Source organism: Setaria italica, chromosome IX, assembly GCF_000263155.2.
Source record: "Setaria italica strain Yugu1 chromosome IX, Setaria_italica_v2.0, whole genome shotgun sequence".
NCBI lineage: Eukaryota > Viridiplantae > Streptophyta > Magnoliopsida > Poales > Poaceae > Setaria > Setaria italica.
Window position 1 is genome coordinate 3,511,204 of NC_028458.1, and position 15,112 is coordinate 3,526,315.

Consider the following 15,112-nt stretch of genomic DNA (forward strand, 5'->3'; position numbering starts at 1 on the left):
GTATCGGATGTTCGGATGTTAATTAAGAGCACTAAATATGAGTTAATTATAAAACTAATTGGAGAACCCCTAGGCTAAATTGTGAGACGAGTCTATTAAGCCTAATTAATCCATCATTAGCGAATGATTACTGTAGCACCACATTGTCAAATCATGGACTAATTAGGTTTAATAGATTCATCTCGTGATTTAGCCTAGAGGTTGTGCAATTAATTTTATAATTAATTTATATTTTATACTCCTAATTAGTGTCCACACATCCGATGTGATAGGACTGCCAAACACCCTAAAGCCAGCTTGGCGTCAGCCAGGACATCATGCCGAGTCAGAGGCTCAGAGCAGAGCTAAAGAGTCTACAGATGTCGCAACTGGTCGTGTTCTAACCCGCTAACCGTGGATTGTGTGACAATGACGGTCTGCTCTCCGGGATCGGACGCTGAGGACGTGCCACCCTACAAGTGGGGGTGCCGGAAGAAATTAAAAGAGGCATTCGCATCGCGTCGCTTTCGGATAGGATTCTCGCTCCGAAAGCGGCGGAGCGAGCCGACGGTGAACACACATCTCCGGCTCCGGTCCACACCATCGTGCGTAGCGCAGCGTAGGTGACGGCAGAAGTGGATAGCGTACGAGGAGTCTCTAGAGCGCCCGGGCTCGTCCTCATGCCCGTTCCATCCAATCCCCAAGACCCCAAGGCGTCGGCGTCCTCGTGCGAAGCTGCTTCGCTACCCTATCCGCATCCGCTTTTCCAGGTCAAGGACGCCGGCGCGAGCGGTCGAGACAGACGCATGCAGGAAGGACTTGGTTGCCGGGTGGGGTGGGCGGCATCGTCCGCTGGGTGGCTTGCTGCGCGGCCACGTCGTGACTTGGTTGGCCGCCGCACCAGGCCCCAACCAATCTGCTCTGGGGCACCGCGCCTCAGGCGCCTCCCGCCTCCCCGGGCCGCTCCAACTGGATAGTCTGGATGGAATATTGGAACGGAAGGCTAGCGACCGGCCGGCCGGCCGGCCGCCGGCGGCACGGTTGCCATCGGTCATCGGCTCATCGCGTTGGAGTTGGGAACTTGAGTGAATGGTGTCTGTCGCTATCGAGCAATAATACTGTAGTATAATTAACCTTGATGGAGCATGCATCTTGTCATCTTGTGATGACTTGTAATAGTTGGTCTGCCTGTTACGCAAAGTGGCGAGCACCTTGACTTGTGGCATGTGCTCCCCACGCACCGCAATCGGCAGCGCGCCAGCCCCGGCCACAGGAAGACTCACCAGTATGATAGGCTTTGCCGAAACGGTGGTGGTGGACAAGCCGTCCGCCGCTGAGCCTGCTGGCCTGCTGCCGGCTCGCGTGCTCGTGTCCTCCTGATGACAACCTGACCTGCGCCCCGTCCTGGCGTCCTCTCCTCAGTCCTCACCACTGAAACTTTGAGCAGTGCGTGCGCCTGGGCCCGTGTAAGGCCGGCCGGTAGGCACGGTGGCCACACGGCGCCCGCCCATGCAGCACGCATCCACCACACTCTGCAGTCTCCACTCCTCGAGACCTCGACCTGCAGCAACCGATGGAGAGCCTGTCCTGCCTCCTACCGATAGAGAGTCCTGCGGGTGAGAACGTGAGCGCCTAGCGCGGTGGCGCCTCACTTTCTCTCGTCGCTTTCCGGCGGCGTCGTCAGCGCGTGCATCACACCCCGTCCCCCGGGGCCTCCGCTGGAAGACACGCTCGCACTCAGCCTCCCACTCTCGCAGTATAAACAATAGGCGGCAGCCGCGAGTGCTCGGTGCTCGCCCCGTCCGTTCTGCGCACTCCACGGGATCGGGGGAGGTGGTGACTAGTGACTAAGGATTTTGGAAGGGAGAGAGATGGGGGAAGCGGCGGCGGCGGCGGGGACGGTGGTGGTGGCGGTGAACGGGCAGAGGTACGAGGCGGCCGGCGTCGACCCGTCGACGACGCTGCTCGAGTTCCTCCGCACGCACACGCCCGTCAGGGGACCCAAGCTCGGCTGCGGCGAAGGTACGTGCTCATCTCGCCCATCCGTGTGCTCTGGATTATTCTGTCCTGCCTTCATTTCCTGTTCCTGGTAGATTCTCAGCTGGGGCCTCCTAGCTCGGGAGAATCTTGATTGATCTCAGCAGAAGAGAAAAATCACTAGCACGTAGTGGATTTCTTGAAAGTCGATGTACCATACTACCATCGGTTTCCTCTCGTTCGTCTAGTCCTGGCTGAACTTCACCTGGTGTAGGCGAAGCTGCAATAACTGCTGTCCATACAAGAGCATAAGAGCGCATTCATTCTCTGGCGTCGTAGAGATCGAACTGCGCAGAACAGGAATGAGTGGTGAGGGAACCCGCGCACACGCGCACGTAGGCCTCACCGTACGGTCACCAGATTTCGGCGACCATAGTCCATAGCTTCGATTTTCTTGTTTTCCTCCCCCGTTTTCTTTAGGATAATGTCGCCATCTCACGGAAGCTCAAAGAAGCTGGAGCCGTGGAAAGGCACAGGACATCCAACTATCCAAGTGGAATTTCTCCCAAGTAGTACTGTCTCTGAACAAAATTCAGACAGAATCATCTTCCATTACCACCAACAGCGGAATTACCAAATTACAGAGTGTTCAGCAGAGAGCGCTGTCGGGAAAACACATGTGTCCCAGCTTATTATTACAGAACTGAAGAGCACCCAGGCATCTAGACTGCTATCGTACCGAAACACCAAAGGCGGCCATGAACAGCTAGCCAAGCAAACTGAACATCCAGTCACAGCACCGAGGTAGAAGACGACTCTGTTTTCGGCAGCCAACAGCTTCCCCTTCCTGCTCACTGGTCTTCTTCATCTATCATCCTAACATCTTTTTGAAAAAACACATCAGAACATCTGCCACTAAGAATGGAAAATTGCTGCCGAGCACTTTCCAGGCAATAGGGCCAAACCTTCACTGTAGATAAAGCACACAAGATCACAAAAGGCCAGGCTCAATTATTGTAACGTTCCATCTCAAACGTGCAAATCTGTAGCCTACATGTTAGGTCATGAGGTGGTCAGGTCCCATATATGTAACTAACACATTAAGAATAGAAGCTACAGTGTACACCTTGCACAGTGCAATTATGCTAACCTCTTGCCTTTTTTTTCTTTCAATTTCACGCTGCTGCAGGTGGCTGCGGTGCATGCGTCGTCCTCGTCTCCAAGTACGACCCAGCCACAGATGAGGTGACCGAGTTCTCGGCGAGCTCCTGCCTGACGCTGCTCCGCAGCGTGGACCGCTGCTCGGTGACCACCAGCGAGGGCATTGGCAACACCAAGGATGGATACCACCCTGTGCAGCAGCGCCTCTCAGGCTTCCACGCCTCGCAGTGTGGCTTCTGCACGCCCGGCATGTGCATGTCCATCTTCTCCGCGCTTGTCAAGGCCGATAAGGAGTCCGGCCGCCCCGCCCCGCCCGCCGGTTTCTCCAAGCTCACCACATCGGAGGCTGAAAAGGCTGTCTCAGGCAACCTGTGCCGGTGCACTGGGTACAGGCCAATTGTGGACGCCTGCAAGAGCTTCGCGGCCGACGTTGATCTTGAGGACCTGGGTCTCAACTGCTTCTGGAAGAAAGGTAGCGAGCCTGCAGAAGTGAGCAAGTTGCCCAGCTACAGCAGTGGTGCCGTCTGCACTTTCCCAGAGTTCCTCAAATCCGAGATCAGGGCCTCAGTTGACCAGGTGAACAGGGCTGAAGTTCCAGTTTCCGATGACGGCTGGTACCGTCCTAAGAGCATTGACGAGCTTCACAGGCTGTTCGAGTCTGATTCCTTTGATGAGAATTCTGTAAAGATAGTGGCTTCAAACACTGGGTCTGGAGTGTACAAGGATGAAGATCTTCATGACAAGTACATTGACATCAAAGGGGTCCCAGAGCTCTCAGTCATCAACAAAACCAGCAAGGGAGTTGAGCTTGGATCAGTTGTGTCCATCTCTAAAGCGATTGACGTGTTGTCAGATGGAAATCTGGTCTTCAGAAAGATTGCTAATCACCTGAACAAAGTGGCTTCACCGTTTGTTCGGAACACTGCAACCATAGGTGGAAACATAATCATGGCACAGAGGTTGCAGTTCCCGTCAGACATTGCAACCGTGCTACTGGCTGCAGGTTCAACCGTCAGTATCCAGGTGTCTTCCAAAAGGCTATGCCTCACTTTGGAGGAGTTCTTGCAGCAGCCTCCATGTGATTCTAGGACCCTGTTGCTCAGCATATTCATTCCAGATTGGGGTTCAGATGGCCTCACCTTTGAGACTTTCCGAGCAGCCCCTCGTCCATTTGGCAATGCTGTCTCATATGCAAACTCCGCTTTCTTGGCAAGGACATCAAGCGGCCATCTCATTGAGGATATATGCTTGGCATTCGGTGCTTATGGAGCCGATCATGCCATCAGAGCTAGGAAGGTTGAGGATTTCCTGAAGGGCAAATCAGTGACCTCTTCTGTTATATTTGAAGCAGTCCGGTTGCTTAAAGAGACAGTTTCACCATCCGAAGGCACAACACATCCTGAGTATAGAATCAGCTTGGCTATCAGTTTCTTGTTCACCTTCCTATCTTCCCTTGCCAACAGCTTTGATGAAGCAACAAAGATTAATGTGCTCAATGGGTCATATACGAATGGAGTCGCGAACGGTAGCGCTGATCACTCACCAGAGGAGCATCTCAAGGTTGACAGCAATGATTTGCCAATACGCTCAAGACAAGAAATGATTTTCACTGATGAATACAAGCCAGTTGGCAAGCCGATCAAGAAAGCTGGGGCAGAGCTCCAAGCATCTGGTATTACTCTTATTCCAATGTACATACTGATTTAGCTTAAATCGATCTCCATATCTTGGGCTTCTGAACATATTTATTGCAAGCCCTTTTCTTTTGCAGACTTCACAAAATAACTATTTGATGCTCTTTGGTTCATTTTGACTAAGCTAGCTTAGTCATGACAAAATAACCATCCGAAAAACTCCACCCTTTGCATATTTTTCCTTGTATTATTTGGTGCCTATAGTTTTTCCCGGAAAAATGCACTTAACCATATTCCTTTTACTGACGCAGGGGAGGCTGTGTACGTTGATGATATCCCTGCTCCCAAGGATTGCCTCTATGGAGCATTTATCTATAGCACACACTCTTATGCCCATGTTAAGGGTATCAACTTTAAAACATCTTTGGCTTCAAAGAAGGTCATCACAGTTATCACCGCAAAGGATATTCCCAGCAGTGGACAAAACATTGGATCCTGCTTCCCAATGCTGGGAGATGAACCACTTTTTGCTGATCCAATTGCTGAATTTGCTGGTCAAAATATTGGTGTCGTGGTAATGTTTGTTTAGTGCTTTCAGATTTCACAAAACTGGCTATATGTTTTGTCTACCCAACCTTACTGTGGTGTGTTGCTGTTCTATCACTCAGATTGCTGAAACACAGAAGTACGCCTATATGGCAGCAAAGCAAGCTGTTATCGAGTATAGCACAGAAAATCTGCAGCCACCAATTCTGACAGTAGAAGATGCCATCCAACGAAACAGCTACTTCCAAGTCCCCCCATTTTTAGCTCCTAAGCCAGTTGGTGACTACAACCAAGGGATGTCTGAAGCTGATCACAAGATTATATCAGCTGAGGTAGAAAACTCGCTTTGTTTCAAGAGGATGTATGCTTGAGTTTCCAATAAGGCCAGACACACTCACACCTAGTATTTTTGTTTCTTCAGGTCAAACTTGAATCCCAGTATTATTTCTACATGGAGACACAAGTGGCGCTTGCTATTCCTGATGAAGATAACTGCATAACCATCTATTCATCAACACAAATACCTGAGGTCACACAAAATGTGGTTGCAAGGTGCCTTGGCGTTCCATTTCACAATGTCCGTCTCATCACCAGAAGAGTTGGAGGAGGGTTTGGTGGAAAGGCAATGAAAGCAATACATGTAAGTCCTGAGTAAATAGAGATTTGCTTTTCTGCATATTTCTACTTTCAGTTACCAATATACTGCTAATGGATATTCATAATCTGACCAGATAACAGTTTGAGATAATGTGTGCTAGAGATGACCAAGAATTTCCTCTTTGTCAGGTTGCATGTGCATGTGCTGTTGCTGCATTCAAGCTACAGCGTCCTGTTCGGATGTATCTCGATCGCAAGACAGACATGATAATAGCAGGCGGGCGGCATCCTATGAAGGTGAAGTACTCCGTTGGGTTCAAGTCAGATGGCAAGATCACGGCCTTGCACCTTGACCTTGGGATCAATGCTGGAATATCACCGGATGTAAGTCCATTGATGCCACCTGCTATCATAGGCGCTCTCAAAAAGTACAACTGGGGCAATCTTGCATTTGACGCCAAAGTTTGCAAGACAAATGTCTCATCGAAATCAGCAATGAGGGGTCCTGGAGATGTGCAGGGCTCTTTCATTGCTGAAGCCATCATTGAGCATGTTGCCTCGGCACTCTCAGTTGACACTAACGCCATCAGGAGGAAGAATCTGCATGACCATGAGAGCCTTGCAGTGTTCTACGGAGAAAGTGCAGGTGAAGCTTCTACATACAGCCTGGTCACCATGTTTGATAAGCTGGCCTCGTCTCCAGACTACCACCGCAGAGCAGAAATGGTTGAGCACTTCAACAGAAGCAACAAGTGGAAGAAACGTGGCATTTCTTGTGTGCCAATCACATATGAGGTTAATCTTCGACCGACTCCAGGCAAGGTGTCTATCATGAATGATGGTTCCATTGCAGTTGAGGTTGGAGGAGTTGAGATAGGGCAAGGGCTGTGGACTAAAGTGAAGCAGATGACAGCGTACGGGTTGGGACAGTTGTGTCAGGACGGTGGCGAATGCCTCCTTGACAAGGTACGGGTTATCCAGGCCGACACATTGAGCATGATCCAGGGAGGGTTCACTGGTGGGAGCACCACTTCTGAAACAAGCTGTGAAGCGGTTCGACTGTCGTGCGCTGCACTTGTTGAGAGGCTTAAGCCTATAGAGGAGAGTCTGAAGGCTAAGGCTGGCACAGTGGAATGGAGTGCCTTGATTGCTCAGGTGAGAATAAGCTTTGAATATTCTGATTTTTCACAGTAGCGTGCCAAGAATAACAGTTGTTTTAATCTTTGTTTGCTTTCTTTGCCACATCATCAAATGGCAAGCAGTAGAAAGTAGCAGTAGCAATTTAGAGAAGAATCTTACTAGTCCCAGGAAAACAATATCTGTTGGTATGTCAGTTGGTCATGTCATTTTGTTCCTCTCATGCAGGCAAGTATGGCAAGTGTGAATTTAACGGCGCATGCATACTGGACCCCTGACCCAACTTTCAGAAGGTACCTGAACTATGGAGCTGCCATTAGTGAGGTATCCTGATCCAAACTGCAATAATGACACTGCAAATGCAGCTACCAAGCTAAATTGTCGGAGGCTGCAGATTCAGTCCTGCTCATTGCTGACAAATGATTTGAATTTCATCCCAGGTGGAAGTTGATGTCCTGACTGGAGCAACCACAATTCTAAGGAGCGATCTCTTGTACGATTGCGGGCAAAGCCTGAACCCAGCTGTGGATTTAGGCCAGGTTAGCCACGGAACAAAAACTGCTCGTGCGCATCACTGCATCAGTGGAAATGTGTTTCTCTGAACACTGCTTTTGAATCCTGATTCACTCAGGTGGAAGGTGCATTTGTCCAAGGAGTGGGCTTCTTCACAAATGAGGAGTACGCAACAAACTCCGATGGCCTGGTCATCAACGACGGCACATGGACATACAAGATCCCCACGGTTGACACCATCCCGAAGCAGTTCAACGTCGAGCTGATCAACAGCGCCCGCGATCAGAAGCGTGTCCTCTCTTCGAAGGGTGAGCCTTTCCTCACAGTTTTCATCACCTCCTGGCCTCCTTACATTCTTGCAGACCGTGTCAATCTCCTGAGAACTGAAAACACCCTTAATTGTAGCTCATGAATGATGGTTGCCTGCACCCCCTGACATCTCTTGTTCTTTGTTTGCAGCGTCGGGTGAGCCACCCCTGCTTCTCGCGTGCTCGGTGCACTGCGCGATGAGGGAGGCCATCAGGGCCGCCAGGAAGGAGTTCTCCGTCTGCACCGGGCCAGCGAACTCCGCCCTCACGTTCCAGATGGACGTCCCGGCGACGATGCCCATCGTCAAGGAGCTCTGCGGCCTGGACGTCGTCGAGAGGTACCTCGAGAGCGTGTCCGCTGCCGGCCCAACCACCGCGAAAGCATAGATCCAGCACGCGCACTGCCCACGACGAACGAGGGTGATCAGTCAGTGTAAAATAGTAAATGGCGTGATGAAGACATACGTAAACTGTGGTGTGATGTACAGATAGCAATGGCGAGCTGCGAACTGTAGTTTTGTGAATCAGGAGTGGCGAATAATACAGAGGGGAAATTAAACTAAATAATTGGGTGCAGCGAATCCGTGGATGGAATCATGTGATTTCGACTGGATTTTTGAAGCAATTTTGCAAAATTAAATCTTCGTCCAGAGGTGCGTGCCTGCCTTCTAGGTAGATGGGGATCGGATTGGACGATTGGTTAGGCCTCGCCGTTGCCGCGGCTCAGGCCGCCATGTTTCCGGTCTCTTGCCCTCGCCGCCGGTCGCCACGACGGCCCCTCCTCCCCCACGCGCCATTGGTTCGTCCCATGCCCTGCCGGGTGGCGAGGGAGTGTGGCGGGCTGGCGGCCGGCGGCGCCGCGGGGGAGCGGGATCCCACCAGATGCATTGAGGAGATTTTGGAACTCCGACGTATAAAAAAAACCAATTAATTTGAAATATTTGAGGAAAAGAGATGCAAACGTTTTGTGATTTAATTCATGCTATTGTGTACTTTGTTTTGCATTGCGAAGTGATCCATTTTTAATTTGGAATGCGCAACCGAAAAAATCCACGTTACATATGCCTAAGGTTATTCCCCGTGGGAAGTTTCATCTCGTGATTTCCAAGAGTAAAGTATCCTGAAAAAAAATAAGTTGATGAATGAAATAATGCTCCAATACAGATTTTTATTTCATGATTTCATAGGCTAGTACGTCAATACAGATTTTTATTTCACGATTTCATAGGCTGGTCGTACCATTCAATTATGGGACATGTGATTGGATATGGTAAGATGAAATGAAACTCTATATCCCTCAATGCAAGTTTCAACAGGTTTCATAGTCTTGGAAACAATGCATACACAGTTTCATCCCGATGAAACTCCATCTATCTCTCACTTCATACTTACCTTTCCATATTATCACATATGCTAATGTATCACCGTATTTAACTTGTACGAAATCTCTATGAAACTCCTGGTAGGATTAGCCTAAAATAAGAAGTGACTTTTACTATACGGGAGGACAGCTTTCACATATAGACTTGAAAAAATACACAGAGCAATGACAAACGAAAAAAAAGACACAAGCTCACCATACACACCACTAGATAAGAGGACAAAACCTCCAATACGCCATTATCATCACTTGGCGCAGTCATGCCCAGCAACGTTCCACACAGCCGCAACAACTACAATGTAGTTAGTCGCCGCGGTCCGGTGCTTGTGCCCTGTCGACGTTATTTTGCACCGAACTAGTTCTTGGCAATACTACATTTTTTTTTGCCACCGCAAGTGGCTAGTTTTTTTTTTTAGCAATGGACGATCACAAGTTCTTAAGTCCTTTTACTGGCCAGTAGAATTTGGGTCTCGTCTGAAATTCGTCAGGATTACAGACTTGACAGAAATTTGTTGAGACATACTACTACTGTTTCCATCTACCGGGGTAAACCGGAGACCCAGCCAACGCACGCGCCGGGCCCGCGCGACCTCAGTGGCGTCGCGACTGCCGGGGTAAATTCGATGTTCTCTTCGCTTCAGCTTATCAGCTACTAAATAGTATTTTTTTCTTCCAACAAATCAGCCATTTCAGTTTTTCAGCCGGCTTATAAGTCGAGCTATTTTTCTCTCGGTGACACAGGCAGCCATTTTCCTCTCGGTGACGCGGCGCCGGCTGACCAAAGTGGCAGCGTGCCGACGTTTCTGCCGGATCGCTCGCTCCGTCCTCCCGCCCTCGTACGTCGTACGTGACGTGCATCCACTTGCCACGATCGCGATGGCTTGTAACTGAAAAAAATGCACGTGCTGACCAGATGCTTTGCTAGTCCAACACGTACGCAGGCTAGTAGCTGCACTTCCAAACTCGTTTGGAAACAAGCGCCGGGCAGGTACATACACGATATAGCATCCGTTTCAAAAGAAAAAAAAACAATATATATGCTACTATCAGGCACGGACTTTTGGAGGGCGTGATGGCATTGGTCGCGCACCTTTGACGCCTTGACCGACCTGCACTGCAGCCGGGAGGACGCCTTCGCATCCAGGCCGGCCGGCGGCGACGTCAGCGCGTACCTCAACCTCACCAGCTGCAGGCCTGCGGCGCCCGGGGACTCCTCGTATATAAATAGACACACATAGAAGAGGGCGCAGCCGCGAGAGCCGCTCCGTTGTCCCGTGCAGTGCAGGAGAGGAGAGCGCGAGGTCGCCGGCCGGTACGGTCGTCGAGGCTGCGGGCGGAGGAGGAGATGGGGAGGGCGGCGGCGGCGGCGGTGGTGGTGGCGGTGAACGGGCAGAGGTACGAGGTGGCCGGCGTGGAGCCGTCGACGACGCTGCTCGAGTTCCTGCGCACTCGGACCCCGGTCAGGGGCCCCAAGCTCGGCTGCGGCGAAGGTACGTACCGCGTGGTGAGAGTGACTGGCTGGCCGGCCTGCACTTGGTTTGTTTGTTCGATTTGGCGTGTTTTTGGTGTGCAAAATTGAAGCTTTGGGGTTTTCACAATCTGACAACGCAAGTCTGATGATGTTGACAATAATCGAAGTTGTCGGCCAAAATCACAAGTACTACGTAGCAAAGTCGTTAAGGCTAGGCAAATCTAGCTAGGAGAAACAAAAATAGAAAAAACGAAGAAAAGACATGCAACAACAACAAACCGCACGGCTGGGGAATCCACCTTCGGTACCGATTCCAAACCCCTCTTTAGTCCGATTGTGCAATCGGTACTGCTATATCGGTATAAAAAAAGGTCCTTTGGTACCGAGTCAAGGGGTATTAAAAAATTTTTTAAAAAAGAAACCCACCAACTGGAGCCCCGGCCGCCCAAGCCAGCCGTACCCCACCGCCGGCCGCCCTTCCTCCTCGTCGACCGAGCCTGGTCCTGGCCCTCATCCCCTCCGCCTCGCCTCCCCACCGGCGCTCGCCTAGCCGGCCACCCTCGTGACGCGCTCCACTGCCCCCCTCGCACCGCCGGCCGCCCTTGCCCAGAGAGAGAGGTGAGGCCACGCACCTCATCCTGCCGCGCGGCCATCCCTTAGATCACGTTGCTCCTGCCGCGCCAGCCTGCAGATTCCGCTGCTCCACAAGCCGTCGCCCGCTACTGCTCTACGCGTCATCGCCCACTGCAGCTCCACGCACCGTCACCCGCCACTCCGCCTCTGCACTCCCCCACCGCCGTGCTGTCGTCTCACCTCGCCCCGCCGCCACTCCTCACTGACGTCGCAGTGAGGGGCGCGCAGAGGGGAGAGGGGAGGGGTAGCCGTGAGGGGAGGGGAGAGGCGCGCTTGGAAGAATGGGAGGAAGAGAAGTGAGGCCGCTGTGGGGGGAGAATGGAGAGAGGAGGGCCGTTCGGGAGAGAGAGAGGCTTGCGGATAAGACAGTGAGGAGGGATGCGTGCGGTGGACTTCAATTTAGTGAAGTCCAAATTAGTACCGGGTGGAAGCTTCACTCGGTACTAAAGGTTGCACATTAGTACCGGTTGAAGTCTCCACCCACGGGACCTCGTCGGGGACTTGCCGTTAGATCCGTTACTAATGCTCACATTAGTACCAGGTCAAAATTTAACCAGTACTGAGCTTTGGGACGAATGCTTAATTTTCTATTAGTGCGGGTATGCTCGACGTAAAAGAAGACGAGGAATGGAGAGGAAGAACCATGAGCCACCGTGCTCCCCGCCAGCTGTAGGCTGTAGCCTTGTCACGTAACCGCCCCAGAGAGCGCCGTTGCTGCGGCGCGCCGCGGCGAGGGATCCCGGCTAGCTGGTTGGTTTTGTGCTCCCGTTTCTCCGTTTCCTCTCGCGTTGGGTGTTGCCGGGCTAGCTGGCACTGTCGTTCGTCCATTTCATCAAGCGGGAGTTTCCTTTGGTTTTAGTCATTTTCCTTGGGGACAGATGATTGTCACCATCTCTCGGACATGACAAAGGGACAAAGGCGAAAACCATAGAGAAAGGCATCAACCGCGTCAACCTTGGCTGCTACTGTTCCATCGGGTCTGATTGGCGATATCGCACCGATTTTTTCTAAATTATTAAGGTGATTTGGAAACAAGCGCCGGGCAGGTACATACACGATATAGCATCCGTTTCAAAAGAAAAAAAACAATATATATGCTACTATCAGGCACGGACTTTTGGAGGGCGTGATGGCATTGGTCGCGCACCTTTGACGCCTTGACCGGCCTGCACTGCAGCCGGGAGGACGCTTTCGCATCCAGGCCGGCCGGCGGCGACGTCTGCGCGTACCTCAACCTCACCGGCTGCAGGCCTGCGGCGCTCGGGGACTCCTCGTATATAAATAGACACACATAGGTCCTGTTTGGAGTCGCTTTTCTGGAACTCGCTTATCTGGCAAGCAAGCTTATCTGATAAGCCTGCTGCCTGGAGAATCTGCTGTCTGAATAAGCAGGGTGTTTGGCAATCCTGATTAATTTCTCTGATACAACCTATGAGTATCTATATGCATTAAAAATATAACATCCGGCGGCGGGGCGGCGTCCAGGCGGGAGCGGCGGAGGCGGCGCCCAGGCGGGGGCGGCGGGGGCGTCCTGCGGCGGGGGCGGCGCCCAGGCGTCCCGCGGCGGGGCGGCTCGCGGCGGGGGCCTGGCAGGGGCGGCACCGGGATCTGCAGGGGGGCGGCGCCGGGATCTGGGCGAGCGGCGGCGGCGGGATCTGGAGTGGCGGCGGCTGCGGGAGGAGCGGCGGCGGTCGCCTGGAGGCGTGCTTGCCCGAGGGTACCGGGGGAAAAATGCTCCGCTTGCGGGAGAAGCGTCTCCAGACCCGCGTAGGAGATAAGCCCAGTCCTAGTTCAATTCCAGATTTTCCACTAAGCGGCTTACGTGATAAGCGGGGAATAAGCGAGACGTTTGGGTGGGCTTATCGCTTATTTTCACCAATAAGCGGGAAATAAGCGACTCCAAACAGGCCCATAGAAGAGGGCGCAGCCGCGAGAGCCGCTCCGTGGTCCCGTGCAGTGCAGGAGAGGAGAGCACGAGATCGCCGGCCGGTACGGTCATCGAGGCTGCGGGCGGAGGAGGAGATGGGGAGGGCGGCGGCGGCGGCGGCGGTGGCGGTGAACGGGCAGAGGTACGAGGTGGCCGGCGTGGAGCCGTCGACGACGCTGCTCGAGTTCCTGCGCACGCGGACCCCGGTCAGGGGCCCCAAGCTCGGCTGCGGCGAAGCTACGTACCGCGTGGTGAGAGTGACTGGCTGGCCGGCCTGCACTTGATTTGTTTGTTCGATTTGGCGTGTTTTCGGTGTGCAAAATTGAAACTTTGGGTTTTCACAATCTGACAACGCAAGTCTGATGATGTTGACAATAATCGAAGTTGTCGGCCAAAATCACAAGTACTACGTAGCAAAGTCGTTAAGGCTAGGCAAATCTAGCTAGGCGAAACAAAAATAGAAAAAACGAAGAAAAGGTATGCAACAACAACAAGCGTCGTTGCTGGGGAATTCACCTTCAGTACCGATCCCAAACCCCTCTTTAGTATCGGTTGTGCAACCGGTACTACTATATCAGTATTAAAAGGGTCCTTTAGTATCGAGTTAAGGGGTTTAAAAAATTTTTAAAAAAGAAATTTGCCGATCGGAGCCCCGGCCGCACCCGTTCGCCCGAGCGTCGGAACCCCGGCCATACCCCGCCACCGGCCGCCCTTCCTCCGTATCGGCCGAGCCTGGTCCCAGCCCTCGTCCCCGCCGGCTCGCCTCCCCTACGACCCCTTACCGGCCCTCTCGCCCGACCGACCGCCCTCGCAACGCGCTCTGCTGGCCCCCTCGCGCCGCCGGCCGCCCTCACCCATAAAGAGAGAGGTGAGGCCACAGACCTCGTCCTGCCGTGTAGCCACCCCTTAGATCCCGTTACCCCCACCGCGCCTCCATGCTTTCCCATCGCGTTGGCCTGCATATCCCGCTACTCCACGCGCCATTGCACGCTACTACTCCACGCGCCGTCGCCCGCTGCAGCTCCCCGCGCCGTCGCCCGCCACTCCGCCTTTGCACTCACCCCCCCCCCCCGCCGCGCTGTCGCCTCACCTTGCCCTGCCACCGCTCCTCACCGGTGTCGCAGTGAGCGGCGCGCGGAGGGGAGAGGGGAGGGGCAGCCGTGAGGGGAGGGGAGGGGCGTGCTTGGAAGAATGGAAGGAAGAGAAGCGAGGCCGCTGTGGGGGGAGAAGGGAGAGAGGAGGGTCATTCGGGAGGCGTGCGGATAAGACGGTGAGGAGTGGACGCGTGCGGTGGACTTCAGTCCAGTGAAGTCCAAATTAGTACCGGGTGGAGTCTTCACCCGGTACTAAACGTTGCACGTTAGTACCAGGTGAAGCTTCCACCGGTACTAAAGGCCCTCATGCACATTAGTGCCGGGTGGCGGCTTCAACCGGTACTAATATGCAGGCCTTTAGTACCGGTGGAAGTTTCATCCGGTACTAATGTGCAACCTTTAGTACCGGGTGAAGACTCCACCTGGTACTAAAGGGGTTCACGAGGATCTCGTCAGGGGCTAGCCGTTAGATTCAGTACTAAGATTCACATTGGTATCGGATTAAAATACAACCGGTACTAAGCTTCGGAACGAATGCTCAATTTTATGTTATTGCCGGCATGCTCGACATCGAAGAAGACGATAGGAATGGAGAGGACAAGCAGACCAAGAAGCATGAGCCACCGTGCTCCCCGCCTGCTGTATGCTGTACCCTTGTCACGTAACCTCTCGCGTTGGGTGGTGTCGAGGGATCCCTGCTAGCTGGTTGGTTTTGTGCTCCCGTTTCTCCGTTTCCTCTCGCGTTGTGTGTTGC

General features: G+C 52.9%; 2 protein-coding genes across 2 annotated transcripts in view; both read left to right on the forward strand.

The window, feature by feature from the left end:
• The first annotated feature begins 1,462 nt into the window (after positions 1-1,462).
• On the forward strand, positions 1,463-8,492 carry LOC101754702 (indole-3-acetaldehyde oxidase). Its single transcript, XM_004981427.4, has 10 exons — positions 1,463-2,001; positions 3,146-4,789; positions 5,063-5,325; positions 5,420-5,629; positions 5,719-5,937; positions 6,084-7,049; positions 7,260-7,355; positions 7,472-7,570; positions 7,663-7,852; positions 8,004-8,492. The coding sequence occupies exons 1-10, from the start codon at positions 1,851-1,853 to the stop codon at positions 8,237-8,239; spliced, it is 4,074 nt and encodes a 1,357-aa protein (XP_004981484.1). The 5' UTR covers positions 1,463-1,850; the 3' UTR covers positions 8,240-8,492.
• Positions 8,493-10,578: 2,086 nt separating this feature from the next.
• The window catches only part of LOC101755113 (indole-3-acetaldehyde oxidase), an 11,669-nt gene continuing 7,135 nt past the window's right edge, over positions 10,579-15,112 (forward strand). Inside the window, exon 1 of the mRNA XM_022823403.1 lies at positions 10,579-10,769. Coding sequence (XP_022679138.1) covers positions 10,579-10,769 — 191 coding nt within the window. The remainder of the gene's footprint in view (positions 10,770-15,112) is intronic.